The 21,125-nt window shown below is 40.4% G+C and overlaps 1 protein-coding gene across 1 annotated transcript in view; it reads right to left on the bottom strand.

Moving 5' to 3' along the window:
• abcb6b (ATP binding cassette subfamily B member 6 (LAN blood group) b) overlaps positions 1-21,125 on the bottom strand; it is a 54,239-nt gene that overhangs the window by 23,688 nt on the left and 9,426 nt on the right. Inside the window, exons 10-14 of the mRNA XM_030427631.1 lie at positions 20,758-20,834; positions 20,375-20,438; positions 15,864-15,949; positions 14,923-14,980; positions 12,972-13,076 (exon numbers count right to left, since the gene is read on the bottom strand). Of these exons, the coding sequence (XP_030283491.1) occupies positions 12,972-13,076; positions 14,923-14,980; positions 15,864-15,949; positions 20,375-20,438; positions 20,758-20,834 (390 nt within the window). The remainder of the gene's footprint in view (positions 1-12,971; positions 13,077-14,922; positions 14,981-15,863; positions 15,950-20,374; positions 20,439-20,757; positions 20,835-21,125) is intronic.

Genomic DNA, 21,125 nt, shown 5'->3' on the forward strand with positions numbered 1-21,125 from the left:
AAGACTATTATTCCTGAGGGACAACGGGGGAAACTACTCGCCCAGGTCTATGACGGAGCTGCCGTGATGAGAGGGGCCACAGGTGGAGTCCAGCGCAACATTGAGGACGTTTACGGGAGACCCCACTACGTACATTGTTACACTCATCAGCTGATCCTGGTAATGCAGCAGGCAACATCCCACATCAGAGGTAAGCTGCAACAGTGTTCTATATACAGGTCATGAGGTGTTTACCTTTGGTATCTTTGTGTTCAATTCTTGTATAATTATGACAGTTAGCCTATGTATTTGAATATCCTGAACACTTCACTATACAGCTACTGAAGAACGTAAACACACCGAAATGTTTAGATGTAGTTTTTTCATATTTATGATATTTAACAATAAGATGTCCTTGTTTTTCCATACAATTTTATATGGTCAGCTTGTAAGGAGCTAATGATGATATTTACACGGTGAGATGTGAACATTTAATTCTACTGTTTTTAATCTGTAGTGAAAAAAATCTGTTTCATTTCATAGGTCCAAGAATTGAAATGAAAGAAAAAAGACCAAGAGGACTAGATTTATTCGAAAACCATTGAAGATGATGACTGCAAAGATATCATTGTATTTTGTAATTGTTTTATGCCTCCTGTACTTAATCATGGTCTCTATAACCCCTTTCACACAGGTGGAGCTAAGTGTGGACGAGCAGACAATTGTCCGTGTTAGGACACCGGGACATGAAATGGAGTTTAAACGGCTATCATCAAAGTTCTGCAAAACATCTGCTCAGAATTTTTCCCATTGCTGTTGGACACAGATCCAAAATGCTGCAGCTTTCTGCTGTGGGATCTTTGTGCATGGTTTGCAGCTGCTTCATACCTTCGTTCTTGACTATATTGATTACCACTCTTTTGTTGATATTGTGGACACGTCCAAATCCATGTCATATTGAAGTCAACACAAAATCAGTCATTACGGAGCAGTCTGTAGCCTCATACCCAGGTGCTGTCCCTCACCCAAACCATACAAAGTATTTCCAACATGTGTGAAAATGTCTGACACGACCAATCTCCTGTTGTCTGCTGCATGTGTGAACAAGCAAATGTGGACAAGATTGTGATTCTCTGGACATTGTTAACCTGTTTTGATGAATCACGTTTTGCAAACCAGCTAAACCCCTTCATGGAAGCAGTAGTCCCTAATAGCAGTGGTCTCTGCTGCCACGCTGCAAATATGGTTTAGGAATGGATGGTTTGATGAACACAACAACAAGTTCAAGGTGTTGACCTGGCCACCAAATCCCCCAGATCTCAGTCCAATCGAGCAGCTGTGGGATTTGCTGGACAAACAAGTCCCATCCATGGGGGCCCCATCTCGCAATTTACAGGATTTAAAGGATCTACTGCTAACATCTTGCTGCCACACGTTCAGAGTTCTTGTTGAGTCCATTTCCCGATGGATCAAAGCTGTGTGTTGGTGGAAAAGGGGGGACGTACACAATAGAGTAGTGTCACAATCACAACAAGATAAACAATATATTTTTGTAACCTGAAGCATCGCCCTGGTTCCCTTGGAATTTGATTTTGGAGTATCGCCACTCAAAAGTTCTATGATACTCACATGTTTTGTTCAGCAGGTTAATCTTCAGCGAGGATCACCACGTGATTTTGAAAGTGTAAATTAAGTAGGTAAAAAGCTAATATTAGGTTACAAACGGATTATATCAGACGCATGAATTAAATGTCACAACCACTAAGCGTCTTACTACAAAAATACTATATGGGTTTTCTGTGAACTGATCAATGTACAAGTTGTAAAGTTAGAGTTAGAATAGTTTGTAACTAAAGTGGGCCTGTATAGACGGACTAGTGAGTAGATGAGTCTCTGTGTTCGCTGTGATGACGTTTAATATTCCCGACAACCTCTGTAGTCTCATTTAGACAGTTGTCAGCAACCGTAGTTTTTAAGACAAGGAACCACCGAACACAACAAGAAGAAGATGAAAATGGCGAGTGCAAGGAAACCAGAATCATTTGTGTGGACTGGTAATGAGGTCGAACTGCTGCTGCGACTCACACTCAACTACAAGGCGAGTAAGTTGCAAGAAAGGCTCAATATCTTCTGCGGCACGAACACAAGCATGTAGGCCGCCATTGTTGTTGTTGTTATGGAACGTCGTGGGGTGGGGCGATGGCGTCATCGTTTTGGAAAGTATGCGGATTCGCCGTCCACATGAGAATGGGAGGGCTGCGTTTTCGGATTTCTCCACCCTGGGACCCGTTTTCAAAAAAGTGCGTTTTCAGGCGCTGCGTTTTCAGGATCCGTATGGACAGTCGGCCAAAACGATGCAATACGTGTGCGTTTTCGCAAAAGAGCGTTGTCATCTGGACGGGGCCTAAGTCTTGGTCTGGTCTTGGTCTTGGTTAAGGTTGTCTTTGTATGCTGAACTGGGTAGAATTATCTCTCTACTTGCTTTTTTTCTCTCGCAATAACACACACACAGACATACACACACACTAACACAGCATACATCTACATAAATGATGCATGGCTTAATTTATCCTATACTATATAATGCATGCTGCCCCAGGTCACAGACAGCACATGTCCTGAACCTTTCTGTCCCTGCCCATCCATCTCTTCCTCAGGTCTGACTTAACCCACTTACCTTGCTTTTTGCCTCTCTACATCAGTTTTAACTGACACTTTAGTTGTCCATACTGAACACTCTAGCAATGCAACTTCAAGGTCCAAACCAACATATATTTACATGTCTAAAGCTAGCTGAGAGGTAAGTACAGCTGGGGAGAACTATTGTAGGGAAACCTGGATAAACTGACTTCTAAAATAAACTGAAACCACTTAGGACACACAACCCTGTTTTCCTCTGGAGTAGACAGATCAGACTAGAAGGGACTCAGTCGAACTTGGTCTGATCAGTTCAGATCCAAACCATATTGGTATCAGCGAATAAGTCGTAAAGTTTTTCCCACATTTAAGAATCTTTTTATGTATCTGTCTCTTGATCTCCAAAAATAATTTCCGGTTTTTCAGTGACTCTTTGGTCAGTGTGCAGTATACTTTGCGTCTTTCCTGTGGAAAGTTTTCCTCTGCAGCCACAACAATACACATTCCATTTCCTGCACCAGCTCGGTTTGGCTGGTAATCACTCACTTTCCCTTAATTTCATCTTTGCAGTTTACTTTTGGTATTTATTCCACTCAAGAACAACGCAACATCTGTTTCTGATAGAGGAGAGCTAACAGAGTTCCAACACCAAATGTTCAAAAGCAGAAGACAGATGGAGAGGGTAGAGAAAAAAGGGGGATAAAAACAAAAAAAGAGGCTTTTAATGTTTTCATTAAGATTTCGACTGAGGAACAACAGAGGAAATATTAGTGTAAGACAGCTGTCCTCACACACAAGAAATACAACTAACATGATAGTAAGCCTGTTAAATGATGCGGTATTTGCCAAATACCTTCAGCACTTAGCAGAACTGCTCATAGATGACCATATTTGAAGTCATTGACAACTTTTTTAATTAAACAACGATCCATTCACAACCTTAACCATGTGCTTTGTGTTCCCAAAACATTACCATTAAAAGGAAAATGAAGTCTTTGAAGTAGCTGCTGAAAAGCACTTCAGAGGATTTGTTCTAAAATTAGTCCAGGCCAGGCAAATAGTCTTATAATTTGGGAAATACACTAATTCACTTCCTTTTTGAGAGTTACATGAAAAGATTTATACCAATCTAACGTCTGTACATTTAATCTGAAGTCACAGCCAGCAGTCAGTTATCGTAGCTGACCATACTGGAAACAGGAGACACAGCGAGGCTGGCTCTATCTGATGGGCGCCTATAAAGCTCACTGTCAAAACTTTGTGTGCGTTTATGACGTATTGTGTGCGACGCTAGTTTGTTCCGTTCTCCACAAGACTGCATATCCCATGGAGAGTGTTACAGAAGCGGAGCATGCTGCCAGCTCATGCAGCAGACCTCCTGAGGTTTTGCTTATTCCATCCCATTCTCCTTGATTTGTGTGCTTTTGCCATGGGTGAGTAGGCTACGTACTTAAACATAAATGTACATGTATGTAAAATATAGACTAGCCGTGTGTTTTGTAAATAAGAACCATTATCTCTATATTCTAATTGTTTGTTTTCGGGGCCTTATCCCTGTTATGGCAGTCTTTTTATCTCTCTTTGGTGTGTGGTTGTTTGGCTTCTGCCACTTCTGCCTTCTGAGGTTGTCGCAAAACACCTCGTACTGGGTGCTGACAGAGCTAGGTTACCTTATTCCAGTCTCTGTTCTAAGGTAAGCTAACCGGCTGCTGGGTGACGCTTAAAGGTCATAACACTTTTATGGAGATTAATCATTTCAAAATAATACATCTACAGAGGTTGTAGACAAGTACAGAGCTTTTGTAGGTGTTACCCCAGACCTCCACACAGTCCAGTGAACACTTGATACTGTGCACTGATTTTTGACTGAGATGCTTTGTGACAGCTGAGATTGTACATGTTTTGTATGTGAGGTTTCCAGCAGATTTTTGAAATGTATGTACTTAAAGTCTTTCAATATTTGCACCATCCGTCTTAACCTGTACTCATTTATTTGCAGTTACCAAACAACATGATCTTAGTTTTGCTTAAATGTAATGATAATTCATTACTCTCAGACCACCTTTTTAATTTGCTAATTTCAGACGTGATTAGCTTCAGAATCTGCTGCAAATCCTCTCTAGTACAAAAAAATATTTGTGTCATCCGCAAGTAATACACATTTTAATAATGTTGACGTTTTACATCTGTCATTAATGTAGAATATGAAAAGAATTGGCCCCAACACTGATGCCTGGGGGACTCACAAGCAATGTCCAAACATGACGATATGCACTCACATATCTTCACAAACTATTGTCTGTTATCTAGATAATCTCTTAGCCAGTTCAAAACAATCCCCCTGATACCACGCCATTCCAGTTTATTTATTCATCTGTCAGGATTGATTGTATCAAATCTTTTTTGAGATCAATAAATACCCCAGCTGCACATTGCTTTTGGTTTAAACAGTTTGTGATTCCTTCACTTAGTTCAATGAATAAAGAGGTTGATCTGTTGGATCTGAATCCATATTGATTTATTGGAGTCTACCAGTTGGAGGGATAAATTACAGATGTATGTTAGTGGTTTAACAATTCCCTCAATGATCTTCTTAACTATTCTCATGTCAATGTCATTACATTAAGTTGTTTTTACATTAATGAACAGTCTCTATATCTTTGGCCTCTTCCAATGCTGTAAGAAACATTGAGAACCAGAAGGCCGTGGCGTCAAACAGGCCACCAAGGCCATGTCATCAGCATTTTTAAGGAGTGTCAGTCCATTTCTATTGCAGGTTATTTCATTTGTGTATATGGAGGATTGGTGGCAGGACACAGCCCGGTGAGACTTCAGTACTTAAAACAATGTTGCTGGATTTGAAATCATCAACTTTAACATGTTTGGGTCTGTCCTTATCCTTAAATCCATAATCCATACAAACAGTGTTGTGTTGACTTGTAGACCTTGGAGGTGGTGCAGAAGTGTGTTTGTGTATACTGTATAAAAAGCAGATGAGAAATCCATAAATAAGATCCAAACACATGAGTTTGAAACAACGAGGTGCCTTGCCACTGTGTCCAGAAGGATTTGGCTGGCGTCCTCAACTCCTCGTTTTGTCTTGTAGGTGAACTATACCGGGTCCCAGCTCTCGTCCACCATGGTGCTATGCTCCTCAGCGACCACCTTCCTCCGCATTTGCAGAGGATGGAGGTGAGTACCACAGGTCTGAAATCATTCATGGCTTTGGCATGAGGCTTTTTTGGGAGTATGGACAATGGTTGTCTCCTTCCATGCCCTGGGGAGGAAGCTGGATGCCAGGAACTGCTGGAAAAGCTGAGCTACCACATGGCCCAGCTGGACCGCACACTCCCGCTGCACAAAGCCCTTGAGCCCATCTGGTCCTGAGGCTTTCTTTGGATGTAGCTTAGAGAGGATGGAGACAACCTTTCGCTCCTCCACACTGATTGGAGCAGGGGCGTAGTTGTATTTGTGGTGCCAGTGCTGTTGAACCTAGTGCAGAAGGTGTTGAGCTGCTATGGGAAGGACGCAGGGTCTGGGCACTGTATCTCATCTGGTCTCTGTGCTCTGTGTTGAGACACTTTTTTCCTGGTGAACCTCTCCTCCATCTTATTTTTGCAGCAGAACTAGGCAAGCTTGGTCTTATGTTTCAGGTCCCGTTCAGCTTGTTGACTCTTTTTTTTATCTCCCTGTATTAAAGCCATTTTTTTTAAGGTTGAGGCAGTGTTTCAGCTTTCTGGTGACCCAGGACTTGTTGTAAGGATAGCGTCTGACCTGCTGTGTTGGTATGACACTGTCAGCCCAAAATAAAATATATTTCAGATGGAGCCATTGAGTAAATTGAGGTCACTTTTATTGCTCTGGAAGAACATCTCCCAGTTATCCCAGACCTGGATGGTTTTTGATTAAACCTTATTTGTTTTTAGCTTTTGTCTGTATTTTGGCAGCAGTAGTACTACATAATGGTCTGAGAACCCAAGGGGAGAGTGGGGTTTAAAGACATATGCGCCAGGTATATTTCCAAAGCACAGGTCCAGTGTTCTGTCCAGTCATGTTGGGGTTGTGACATACTGCTTCAGCTGTTTGAGCAGTGTGATGGTCACAGCTGTTGTAATCCCTGCTCTGGAGACAGCGTTGTTGTAGCTGACAGTTATGAGTTCAGCTGCCAGTGCATTGTCAGGGCCAGGGACATAAGAGAGTTCATCCATTTTACTCGGCACTCCATGTCTCTGCAGCCGGTTTCTTATCTGACCTTTTGATCCCCTTTTCCTCTGAATATGTTTCATCTGATAACACTCGGGAATTAGATCCAGGAGTGGCAATGCTGCAATTTTCACGGAAGTTTGTAGTAGGTCCAAAAAGTCAGCCCAGGTATAAGTGACGTTTGGTTCCAGCTTCTATCAGGTTTTGTCAATCATTCATATAATACCGGTGATATATGTGGTATATGTGTTTCGTCAGCAAGTCTAATGTTAGCTAGCATTAGCGCCATTAGCAATTTTTAACATTTGCAGTAGCTAGTGATATCAACATTAGCAGTAGCTATCGTTTTCAACGTTTGTGATGTTAGCATTACCTAACATAACTTGCTATCGTTAACAACATTAGCTACAACAAACTGGCAATCACTTGAGGTGGCAGATGATTGGAATAACAGCGGAATGCCAAATTATTACATAAAAAATGTGGCTATTGAGTAAACCTGTCTGTCTTCTAACCTAACAATGGTTCAGCTTGTAGTAATAGCCTCTAATGTTTCTCTATTTGCTTTAATAAGGGATCACCGTCAGGCTACAAACAGGAAGGTGTGTCATAGAATAACAAGAAAAACTGGGTAATTATGAGCAGTGATTGCTAACATGGCTGGACAGGAACCAAACTGTTGTGTGTATCCCTTGAAAATTAAAAGAAGGAAACCTGACTGATACCATAAAAACACGGATGACTCACACCAGCACTCACTAACCAGCCGTCAGCCTGCTAGGGCCAGCTGACTCTGACTCATCTGAGCTTCACAACATGTGGCTGCCATATGCAGGGACAAACAGAGAGACAGAGGGCCGATGGGCCGAAAACAAACCCAAGCAAGAAAGTGTTGCGAAATACAGAACAACCGTCATTGTAGACGTATTCCAGTCTATGCATGAGTTTACTGACGGAAATCGCTGAACTTACATGATATATGTATGTAAGATGAAGGGATATAACTTGTATCACATAATTTATTAGTATAACGGAGAAAATATATATGATGTGGCCAAAACTGTATCTAAAAACACGAGCATTGAGAACATTGTTTGTGTACACAGAGTTTATGTGTACAATGTTCTCAATGCTCTTGTTCATGAGTAGAGACCCTGGTGATGCTACAAGCAAAGTTTCATGTTGTGTCGAGCCTTCTTAGTGTTCTAAAAATAGCGATTTTGATGCTAGTGTATCATGCCCCTAGCTCTCCCGTTCAAAATTTTACGTGCACAAAACCGAAACTACGGTAAATCTTAAAAGTGCCTCTTTCGTCGTAACTATGCTTTTACACGAAGGTTTGACTCATATTCAATCCCAAATAAAGCCTTGGTTGCTTTTTGGCGAGAGTTTCGCTTTAAAGTGAAACTCTTGTGATTGAATATGAGTCAAACCTTCGTGTAAAAGAATAATTACGACGAAAGAGGCACTTTTAAGATTTACCGTAGTTTCGTTTTCGGGCAAGCTAATTTTCAATGGAGTGCAGGGACACTTTTATGCTAGCATCAAAATCGGTATTTTTATAACACTAAGAAGGCTCGACACAACATGAAACTTTGCTCATAGTGTCACCAGGGTCTCTACACATGAACACGAGCATTGAAAACATTGTTTGTGTACACAGAGTTTACTAAAAAGAAGGTTTTTGGACAACTCACGTTAGCAGTAGCATATCCGGTGCGCCGCCGTCATGGCAGACAAAAAGTATTGATCCCCAAGCGCACTCAACAAGCCTTCCTGTTAGGTCGCACTGTTGTGTCGAGCTTTCTAAGTGTTTTAAAAATAGCGATTTTGATGCTAGCATAGAAGTGCCCCTGCACTCCATTGAAAATTAGCTTGCCCGTGAAACGAAACTAAGCTAAATCTTAAAAGTGCCTCTTTCGTCGCAATTATGCTTTTACAGGTTTGACTCATGTTCAATCAAAATAAAGCCTCGGTTGCTTTCTGGTGAGAGTTTCACTTAAAGTCAGTATGGTAACCAGCTGAAAGATGTACATCAGCATTGAGTTAGCTACTTAGTCTAATAAGTCAACAAAACAAACTCACAAAATGTCAAGAAAAGGAATATGTTCCACCCAAAAAGATGGAAAACTGAAAATATTTATTTTGGTCCAGGTAGACTCCACTCAGCACTCCACCGCTAAGAACAACTTTTAACGGCAGCTAGTCAGTACAGCCAAAGAGTATAGTAAGCAGCAGTTAGCGGTTACACTGCCCCCTGTAGTTTCGGATATACCTTCAAATTATTGCCATTTCTTACAAATTACACCTTTACCCCAAACCATGATCTTTTCGTAAACATAATTACTAAGCAGTTTTTTCTAGTCTTTACCAAACCATGATCGTTTCACAATCTTGACCGTGTGTTAGAATGGCTTTGATGCAGGAGGCCTTCTCATACAGTCATGAAAGAGTACCATGTGCATCTGTGACACTCTGAGGAGGGGTGACAAAACTCCCACATTTAACAACCTGAGAAGGAAAACAGGTAGACTGTACAACATATTGTACAAATCAATCATTGTGTAAGGTTGAGGCATCAGCCATTGAAGCCAACCAATTACAGGCGGAGTAGGGCGGATCTTGTGAGAACTTCGGTCAGACCCATAATAATGCCGCTATGGAGTGTCTGATAGATGCACATTAAAAAAGGTATTTATAGAGCACATGATATGGTGGATTTTAATGGAGTGACAACAGGCAACATGTGAAACATGTAAAATCTGCTGGCATCAAATACAAAGCAAGAAATTCTCATTGATCGCATCACTCTCACTCAACAAAGGTGTGACTTTATAAGCATCATCTGATCCAAATTAATCAGCACACTGTTAAATTTTTATTTCAGGATGTCAGTTCCTCGTTGTTGTTCTCCATGACAAGTGAAAGTATTATTTCAGTAGATCAGTATATTTGTGGGTGAAAAAAAGTAATTGCTATGTTTTAAAATTTTACCACTAAACTCGTGCTGAGCAATATACTTACAATCGTGGTTAACAGCTAGTTACCGTTCTCACTGGCAAAAATACAACCGTAAGAGCCAGTTGATGAACAGAGACATCTGAAAAGGTTGTTTACATTCAACTCTTCACAGTAAAAGACAGGTAATATTTTGGACAAAATAAGAGTTGTTGGAAATACTTTAGTCAGATTTAAATAAAAAAGAAAACTTGAAAATGTATCTATCCACTCCAGTAGATGTTATGACCAAAAGGTATATTCTACCTATTTAGATTCCACCATTTTAGCATGTTTTCATTAATATTACATAATCTATACTTGTTTACACTTGTAACTCCTGTTTCATTTTAATTGAACAGCAACATTACATTTTTAGATTTTTTCTAAATATTGTCCCAATAGGTAGAATATTCGCATATACTGGTGTGGACGGATGTGTTTTTCATTCAGAGAAAAAAGATGTATAAGAAATGTATTTATTTAAATCTGTTTTTTATATAGTTGAAACATATAGTTTTACCTGTCCAGTTTTCTGAGTGTAAAGAGACAGGTAGCCATTCCACTGTTTTCACATGGGCCAAATGAGACAATTGGATAGGCTTATTAAAGCCCTGCAAGAGACTGGATTTTATTTTATTTTATTTGTCAGAGCACTTGATCTATTGATTGCTGTCAGGATGTCAAAGAATTGCTACAGTTGTAACAATAAATGCTTCTAGAATAACCTGCCAACCCGAGCTTTAAAAGTAAAAACAAAAAAATTAGTTTGAGGTTTGATAATTCCTGCATGAAAGAGTTAATTTCCAGAAAAGGGCCGGCCCCGATGCTTCATAACACAACAATAAATGGATCCTTTGGCAAAGGAAGCTGAGGAGTTTTACCACGTCCTGCTCCTCTTCCTCCAGAGGCTAAAAAACCCCAGATTGATGAACAGTCTGACTCTGATTAAAGAGACGACTATGTGCGTGTACGTGTGTGTTGATTAAACGATCCTCCTGCTGTGTAATTATAAATGAGCGTCCTCATAATCAACACCAGCCTGTTCATCTGTACGAGCATGTCATCGGATATAAACAGGTGTGAGAGTGTATTGTACAGAGCCTGCGCTCTTTGATTTTTATTGAGACTTTTGGCAAATCATAAACAGAGTTACTGTGACTACAACTGCAATAAATATGGCTTCATCTTCACACACACACACACACACACACACACACACACATCTGGCGTCTGGACTTGTTGCTGCATTATTCAGGAACCTTTTACTATGATTTATTCACGGTGTGACTGGAGCTCACTCACTCAGCCCAGCTGTGTGTTTGTGTGCATGTGTGTGTTTGACTGTGTGTGTGTGTGTGTGTGTGTGTGTGTGGGTGTGAGAAAGTGGAGAGAGGGGGAAAGTGGAAGTCAAGGTGCATGAGGCAAAGGGAGGAAACAGTAATGAAGAGTGCGATATAGAAAAAAGAGAAATAAAGAAAGATGTCAAGGAAACAGACACCTGACTAAGTGACGTCACTCAGAACCCATCACAGCCGATGAAAAAAAGGGTGAAAAAAATAAGTGTTACGTGTTATAATATATAGTGAGTCAATGTACTTTGTACATCAAACACATGAAACTAGACAGTGGATGCAGAGATGGTGCCTGTGGTGCTGTTTTCTAGCTTCTAGGTTTACTATATACCGTCATTGCAGTAGTGTGTGCTGTAGTGTTTCCCATGCTGGCCCGCACATAGACTTTATATTGTGATGATGTGACAGATTTTTAAATACACAAGCTTATTTGCAGTTTGAGGAGTCCTGCCAACAGGTTTACATTTGTCTCTCCAGAATATTGCTGGAGAGCCTCTTTTGCCTTTCACTTTGAAAAAGAAATTCTCCACCACTGTCTCATCATCAGCTCTCCTTACTGTCCCATGTGACGAGTGAGACGTGACTCCTGCTACTCTGTGCTGCGACTCTGCTTCTGGCCCTGCTGCAGAGATCATATTTGTAAGTCCATTGTCCTTGTATTTATTTTTTAAAAAGTGAAATGGCGGTGGGGCTGTGGGCAAGGAATCTAGTTAGCGTGTGCACGACCACTGCGTTACACCAGGAACACCAACAACTGCAGCAAGCCCAGCATCCACACAGCCGCCATAGTGGAGATGTCAGAATCTGCTAAATTCTCTCTTTGTGATATTGGTAAGATTTCTTAACCAAAGTGCACAACGGAACAACACACTTTTTCAGGTCCCCAGCAAATGACTAAATTGCATTTGTATACAAATGTATTGTATTTGCCTATGTGTTACTAGAAGTAGACTTTTGAACAACAATGCTGAGAACGAATTTCAGCTCTTCCTGTCATCAGCCGTACTGCATTTGCAAGTTGCATCTATGCAGTTCACCCGCTGACTTTTACTTTCAGACAAATCAGACAAATTAGTGCTGATTAATTTGGATCAGATGATGCTTATAAAGTCACACATTTGTTGAGTGAGAGTGAGGCGATCAATGAGAATTTCTTGCTTTGTATTTGATGCCAGCAGATTTTACATGTTTCACATGTTGCCTGTTGTCATTCCATTAAAATCCACCATATCATGTGCTCTATAAATACCTTTTTTAATGTGCATCTATCAGACACTCCATAGCGGCATTATTATGGGTCTGACCACAGTTCTCACAAGATCTATCCTACTCCGCCTGTAATTGGTTGGCTTCAATGGCTGATGCCTCAACCTTATACAACGATTGATTTGTACGATATGTTGTACAATCTACCTGTTTTCCTTCTCAGGTTTTGTCACCCCTCCTCGGAGTGTCACAGATGCACATGGTACTCTTTAATGACTGTATGAGACGGCCTCCTGCATCAAAGCCATTCTAATACACGGTCAAGATTGTGAAACGATCATGGTTTGGTAAAGTTTAGGAAAAACTGCTTAGTAATTATGTTTACGAAAAGATCATGGTTTGGGGTAAAGGTGTAATTTGTAAGAAATGGCAATAATTTGAAGATGAACATCGAGGGATGTAAATAAATCGAAAACTTTGGCAGTAATAAAAGAGTTAATCAGTAGACAAGCAAGGAACATTATGGTCCGGGGATAAACAAAACTAAATGTGTGTGTCTGTGTGTGATTTCATGCGTATATGTGTGTGTGTTACCTTGGAAATGTCCTGACCGTCGATGCGGATGCTGCCCCTCTGAGGGTCGTAGAACCTGAACAACAGACGCAGGATGGAGCTTTTCCCTGACCCAGACGGACCGACCTACACACACACAAACACACACATTTTGAAAGCTTCCTTTGGTGTTGATGACACGGCAGTCTGTTGCAGTGCTTTTAAAATGGTTGTGTCTAACAAATAACCTAAAACAACAACACATTACTGCCCTTGAGAAACGAAAGTAACTCTAACCGGATGGACACCAGTGGTGGAGAGTAATTGTACTTGATAGTACCTGAATACAGCAATTTCTGCTATATCATAATTCTACTCCACTGCAGTTCAGAGGGAAATATTGTACTTTTTACTCCACTGGGTTAATTTACTACCTTAAAAGGTGAGATTGATATCATTTATCATTATTACAAACATACATAAAAACATTTAGATAAATTATCTCTTTTCCTTAAAACATTATAATGATGGTGGATTTATAATTTTACAATGTTTCTTGGGTCCAGAACGATTGTTCATGTCTGTCTTAGAATTGTGACAGTTGGTTACGGCTTCAACAATGACATTGGTATCACGTGGTACATGGTCAGTGAGAGACAGTCTTATAGTTGCCAGTCTGAGGGAAAAAATGGAAGAATCACTGAGTTCCACTGCCCTAATGTTAGCTAGCTAGCTACAGCAATGTTAACTAGGGCTGGGACAACGCGTCGACGTAGTCGACGTTATCGATGTCATAAATCCGTCGACATGAATAATTTGCGTCAGCGCGTCGTCCCAAACAGCAAGTGGTAGTACCCGCGGAGGCTGAGAATAGCCCCTCTCACACAGAGACACTGCATTAACGCCGCAGCGGCGGTTCGTCAATTCTCCGCCGTTGGTCATTCACACAGTGCGAAGCACCGCTGGAATAAAGATGAACCACTGTGTAATTCACACAGAAAGCTGTGCTGCTGCTCCTAAAGAGACGTGACGGTACACGTCATGATGATGAAGTCGGGGTGTTTCCCAGGTGTCCCCCCAGTTCCGTTTTTCGCGCTAAATTACATTATTACATAATCGTCATCAGTAAACAGGTCGCTGCGTGACTCTGTCACTTGCTGGAATGGAGGCTGTTATCTGAGGGAAAGTTCACTGAAGTCTCGGTCGGGAGGGCTGACCATCGCGGTGATTTCTATCAACACAACCACTTGGTTTTTGCCAGTGACAGACGCTGTCATTCGGGCAGAAATGTGACGAAGAGTTGGTAGGACAGGCGGGAGGACAGACGCTGCTCCGCCTACAACTGCGGTATTTTTTTCCTCATATAAGTTACCAACAACAGTTACAGTTACTACGTTACTTTTGTTTGGTCATGTAACGTTAAATTAATCGTTAGATTAGTCGACTAATCGAAAACATAATCGCTAGATTAATCGTTTGAAAAATAATTGTTTGGGACGGCTCTAATGTTAACATTCACTAGCTAGCGTTAGCAATATTAGCTCAAGTTTGCTAGCTAACATTGGCAATGGGGAGATGGAATGTCACATTTAGTAGCTGATCAATAACGCCTTTAGGTCACAGTTACACTGCAGGCTCAGAATGACACTACAAAATACAATAAACACAAGTATTATTGTTATAATGAGTATTGTTATTATATAATACACTGTTCATATTCTAAAATGGGTCATTCTGCAAAATTCTGCGCTTTCACTTTTAGTACTTTAGAGTATTTTAATGCTAATACTTTTGGTTCAATCCCTTTTGAATGCAGGGTTACAGAATGTCTATGGTGGAACATTGCTACTTTTACTTACATGAAAATGTGAGTGCTTCTTCTTCAACCACCAGAGTCACATAAGTGAGAGAACGTATCATTTTGAAACATGGCCAAGGTGACCTATTAATGAGACAGTAGAGGGATAGATGTGGCAAACAGCAGGTTACGTACCAAAGCGACTGTCTGTCCCGCCTCCACCGTAAAGGTCACATCCCTGAGGACATCAGTGCTACACACACAAACACACACACACACAACGGCAACAATAAGGATCACAATTAATTATAATTTAATAATCAACTTAATCCCTGTTCATGGCAGGGCTTTTTTAAATTCTGGCAGGCCTCTTGAAAGTTTGCCTGTTTGGGTACATTTGGACAATGTATTTCACTTCACTGAGGTTCACTTGCTAATTAATGTGTTTATTCTCATGATGCTGTCAATATAACATAATGCCAATGCACACAGGAGGCCAACAGTCTTTAAAAGTCAATATGGTAACCAGCTGTGCACCTTCAGAATACAGATGAAGCTTGTCTTTCAAAATAAAAGCCTTAGTACTGATTAGGATTCAAAAAATTAATATACATTGCACACATCCGAGTGACTGAGCATGCTTGGATCACATTTATATTCATATTGTTCATAGATATTGTGAGTATTGGCTTCTTGGTAGGTTTTTACATACTCTCATATTATTCATAACAACCTGTCCTCCAATCTAAAGCCCTCAACATGTCATTTGTCATTGCCTTCCAAGATTGACTCAGCATTTGGTACAACAACACTGAATAGCCACTGTCCTTCACGATGCATCTGATTTTTATAAAATGATGCAGTCACTGATTTACCACTTTTGTGTTTTAATGTTTGCCTTGATACTCAGGCAAAACTTTGAGATCAGAGTTAGAAAACACTGGTGGTCGTGAATAAAACAAACATATGGAGACATAATGCTGTATTATCCAGTGAAAGCCACAATGAAGCCCTTTTCAAGAAAGTGGACAGCATTCTATGTTTTTGTACAGTCTGTATGTAAAACTGAGTCAAGTCACATCAAATTAAAGAACGGAGGATTTAAACCGTAAACAGATTTGTTGTTGGCTACACACCCAGGCACGTAGCTGAAACAGACTCTGTCAAACTCCACCTGACCTGCTGTGAGCTGCAAGTTCTGTGCATCCTCAGCATCCTGCACCTGAGAGGAGGAGGAGGAGGAGGAGGAGGAGGAGGAGGAAGAGGAAGAGGAGGAGGAAAGCAGGAGAAGAGAGGCAGGAAACACAGAAGGAGAGATTGAATTTTACTTTTGAATTGTATTTATTTGATAGGGACGATGCAGTTTAACATGGTTCCAATACAAAGAACTGAAGAGAGTTTTTTAGCTATTGCTAATTTTCAACTCTTGTCCCTAGTTGGGCTGTTACATGTAAGTCATTAAATTGCAGCTTTCAATGATCAGTTGAAAAAAAAAATCATGATACAGTGAAATACAATACGACACTACATCATCACATATCGCTATACATCAACATAACATATAACCTACATCAAAGTACAATAAGCTAAACATGGGTCCCTTTTAGTCAGCACTTCACCTTTGTTGAAAATGATTTTATATGTGAAATTAGTTTGAATTCAGTTGGTAATTGTGGTATAAGTTGGAATTCATGTCATCAACAGAAATGTCTAAAGCTCTCAAAGCTATAAGCAGATTGTACCTTTTTACTATCTGACAGTGTTGCCACCGGACAGGCTTTTATCCATTATTTTTAGGGCTTGATTATATAAAAATGTGATGTGTTGGTGTGTAGGTATGCAGTGTCTGATTAATTTAACACAATTAAGGTTGGTCTTCACTTAAATTGTGAATCCAATATTATTCCTTAAAACTTAAAATCATTGAACTTCTGTATTTCTTAATTTCTTCGCTGGATTTTACAATTTTAAAGAGAGCCCTGTTTTCTAATGGAGGAAACACACTGAAACAGTTTTTCATTTTTGCAAGTTCACCACAAGTTGATTGTGTTGCAGCCACTCATGGAGATCTTCATTGTTTGCTACTAGTTCGGTGCTGTCAGACGTATCACATGGTCTTCACCAGCAGATGGAGTTTTTACTGAATCCAAGACGGACAAAGAATCGCTGCGCTGACAATAACATCAGCGTGGACGAGAGGTTATAAAGAAATAATGTCAACTTTCAACATCTGCATTTTTATGACTCCATCTGTGATTGAAGATCAGGTGACATGCTTCAAAAGGACTGGAACAAGGGAGTGGGAGGGTCAAGGTCGAGAATGACTCATGAATCAGTGTTTTATTGAATTAAAAAGGGGGAGAAAACTACAAGAGGAGGTGATGAGAACGGGAGAGAGAGAGAGAGAGGGGGGAAGAAGTTAAAAAGAGGGGTTAGAAGAAGAAGAAAGAATGAGAGGGCGAGGGAAAGAGAGGAATAGGAAATAGGTTTGGATATCATTATTTCCCCCCTCCGTCCTTCCTTCTCACCTCTCCTCCCATCCTTACATCCTCATCCTCTATGCACTAGCTGATATCGTTATTTAATCATTAACATTTACAAAATACTTCCATGAAAGTTGGATCTTAAATTTGACAACATATCACCATCAGCACCGTTTACAGTCCCGTCTTACTTTCTGACCTCCTCCTCACCCTCCTCCCCTCCGCCCCCCCCCGACTCCCCTCGCCTGCAGCTTCCCAAGCCAAAGAAAAGGGCCGCTGTGTTTTTAAGGTGCTCTAATGCTTTTGTCTACATTCATGTGGCTGTTTACCATATCAAGGGCCTGTGAATGTAGGAGTCTTTAGTGAGGCAGCCGGAGGACGCCTTTTCCCACCGAAACGCACACAAAAAGACAGACGTACACACACAGGCGTACACGCAGGCTCTGTGTTTTAGTATGTGCATGCGCACAAATACACACAAGCGCACAGAGTCACACACAAACACTTGTTGACCTCCTAATCCGCTGACCTCTGACTGTGTGAGCCTCTCTGTCTCCGAGCAGGAGTGACGCTGATCAGAAATTAACGTTAGTTTCAATTATCTGCTTATCTGGAATAATTATATTTTTTTTTATATTTTTTTTATCTTTATCACTGATTATTTATTGATTTAGTTATACACACACACACACACACACACACACACACACACTTCTCTATAATGTCTGTTGATACTCTTATTAATACTTTATTTGTATGCCTTACTTTCTGCTTAACAAGAGTGTGCTTTTGGTTGTATTATTTGTATTATTATGTAAAAACATGATAATGACAATAAGATTGAATATTCTAGAACTAACTCATTTTTAACACATTATTGCCTAAAATAAATTTTGGCTTCCAACCATCAAACACGTATCTCACAGGAAAGCACAGATGAACATGAACAACAATAATCTACAGTAAAACACATAAAGCAGTCTAAAAACCAAAAATACATCATTAAGAATATGAATTCAGCCAAAGATGGATCATTTTCGACCACCCTGAGCAAAAAAGAGATGTTTTGAAGTTGTTACATTGTCAGTCAGTCATTATCAGAGTGTGTCTTTTTGTCCAGAAGAGCTGGATTCAAAACTTCTGTCTGTTCCATTTAAGTGTCCTTGACACTGAATCCAGGTCCTGACCTCTGTCCTGATGCGAGCAGGGTAACTAAAATAGAACATTTCTATATCGGGAGAAACTGAATTATTACTGCCTTCCAGATGTCAGGGAGCTTACATCTGGAAGGCATTTATAATTTAGTTTTTACAACAGTCAGGCTGCAGTTTACATCTACATATGTCTTCCCAGACCCTTTGAAGACGTGTAAGGAATTTATATAAGGCATTTAGTGTAGTCTGTGATGAAAAGGAAATTATCAATATATTGCCATGAACTGTATGATCCCAGCAAATAATTTCCAGAGAGAAACATGCTGCCTTCACTTAGAGACTATTTCTACAGGAGTGCAGAGGACGGGTCGGGAGCTTCATCACATGGCGCAGCAACGATCAGCTGATCGGTATCAGCAAAATATCAGCTAGAATGTGGTGGATTACCGATGTTTGTCTGATAGTGTGTAAGTCCATTGAGAGAAACAATAAACAGTCAAATTCAGGTGTGTTCACATGATGGACTATAAATCTGATTCTGATAGAGCACCCAGGCTACGAACTCTAAAACATGGATGACTCTGACATGTTGAACCAGCGTCACGGATGATCTCCACAATCAGCACCATTTCAAGGTGGACTCACAAGACCAGTGTCACAGTTCAGTATCATACCAAATGTGAAATATGATCTCAATCCCTCCTTCTGCTCCTGAGTTATGGTGTTTAATAACGGTGTTTCAGCAGAACATCATGACGTCACAGTGAAGATGACCATCAACCTTTATGATGTTAAATGTCAACACGTCATCACTTTATCCTGTCAGACACTTGTGTGAGGTTTTGTCGTGATCAGTGTATGAATTCTTAAGTTACAGCGGAAATGTGTTTTGTGAGGTCACCGTGACCTTTGACCTCCAGAATCTGGTCAGTTCATCCTCGAGTCCAAAGGGATGATTGTGCCAGATATAAAGACATTAGATATCACGTTCATGGGATGGAAGGTGAAAAATGAACGGACGGATAGATAGATGGATGGATGGACAATTTGAAAACATAACGCCTCCAGCCACATCCGGCGCAAAGCCATGAAAAAAAGAACACTCCTGCTGATGATACTTTATGGCCAACAAAGGCACATTGTCATGCTCACCTTTCTTTTATTGATTGATGAAATGGAGAAAATATTTATTCAATACACCTGCTGAACACTATCTAAATGCTGCTCATCATTCAGATTCTCTCCCTCCCATTCTCCCCTTTCTCCCGATTCTGTCATTGTCAGCTGACTGAGCTGTCGGTTTAACCAACCAGATTATGCCACGATCTCCTAAAGCCAATCATCGCTGCTGCCAAACTTCAAATGTGTCCTCCTCTCTGCTGCTGTCAGTTGTCAATCCAGCGCGAATTGTCGCAATGCCTCCACCTACCTCCTACCACCACCACCACTGTCTAGACTGCATCCACCCATGGCCTCATTACCCCCTTGAAATATTATGACATCATGAAGGGGTCTTATTGCTAAATTTCTCATCTTTGTATTTAATATTTACTTGTATTACATCTCTCCTGACTGAAATACAGTCAGCATCCATCTAGTAATTACCTGATATAAAGTTTCTTAAAGGTGCACTCTGTGCTTTCAGGGAAGAAGAGAATAAGAAGAGAAAGATCTTCATTGGCTGCCTAAACAAACTAAATAAACAAACACTCTTTGTTTCCATGACTGAATAAATTGTATATTCCCCTGAGAACAGCTTGTATATTCACTTATTGAAAAATAAATATTCATGATTTTGCATTATTACCTGATTAATATTGTAAATATGTAAAAATTCAGAGGTTAAATGTATTCTCCAAAACTAAAGTGTCCCTTAAAAGTAAAGACAGCAACAATAAATCCAAGACCCCAGTTAATCACCACAGATAGTGGCTGCGTCTGAATATACATGGTCCAGTATGAATTCAACTATGAAAAAACAAAAAAAAAAGCTCTTGGTAAATGACTCACCTCTTTCTGCTCTGTCAACAGTGCCAGCATGTTCTCCATATCAACAAATGCACCCTGGATCAGCCTGCACAGACACATGTTACACAGTCAGTATTAGTAGATGCAGCAACAGCAGCGTAGGAACAGTCACATCAATACATAGACAAACTGTTCTAAGGTCTTTCTTACTGTGTTGATAGGTAGGTAAGGTGTAATATTGTTGTAAACAAGTCGATGCAGAAGTACAAAAAAAATTAAAGAATAGCTAGAATCAGTTTTAAAAGCAGTATCATGTTTCATCAAATATTGTGACAGACCGACAGACAGACACCAACAGATCATAGCTTTCTGTTTTCATCTGATATCAGCGATCAGTGGCCTCCTGCACTGTACACCAGTCTCACCTGTAGTAGGTCCCAAACCAGTTGAGAGGAGTGTACAGCTGGATGATGTAGGTTCCAAACAGAACATAGTCTCCAACCTGAGGGGGAAAAGAAACGCATAGATACCACCAACACAGCATCCAGACAACATACTGATCCATAATACCAACAAGCAATAGCGACACATTGTCATCTGATAAATGAATGGTAACGAATAATGCAGCAACTGAACACAAACCATTGGAGAGACACTAACTGCAGTCAATCAAAACCTCTTAAAGATGGGGTGAGTGATTCTGGAGAAAGATAGTCGACTACTGAGTCTGATTTCAGGTCGATAAGTGTTTCTCCAGAATCACTAACCCCACCTTTAACTACACACAGGAGAT

Source organism: Sparus aurata, chromosome 9 (assembly GCF_900880675.1).
Source record: "Sparus aurata chromosome 9, fSpaAur1.1, whole genome shotgun sequence".
Lineage (NCBI taxonomy): Eukaryota > Metazoa > Chordata > Actinopteri > Spariformes > Sparidae > Sparus > Sparus aurata.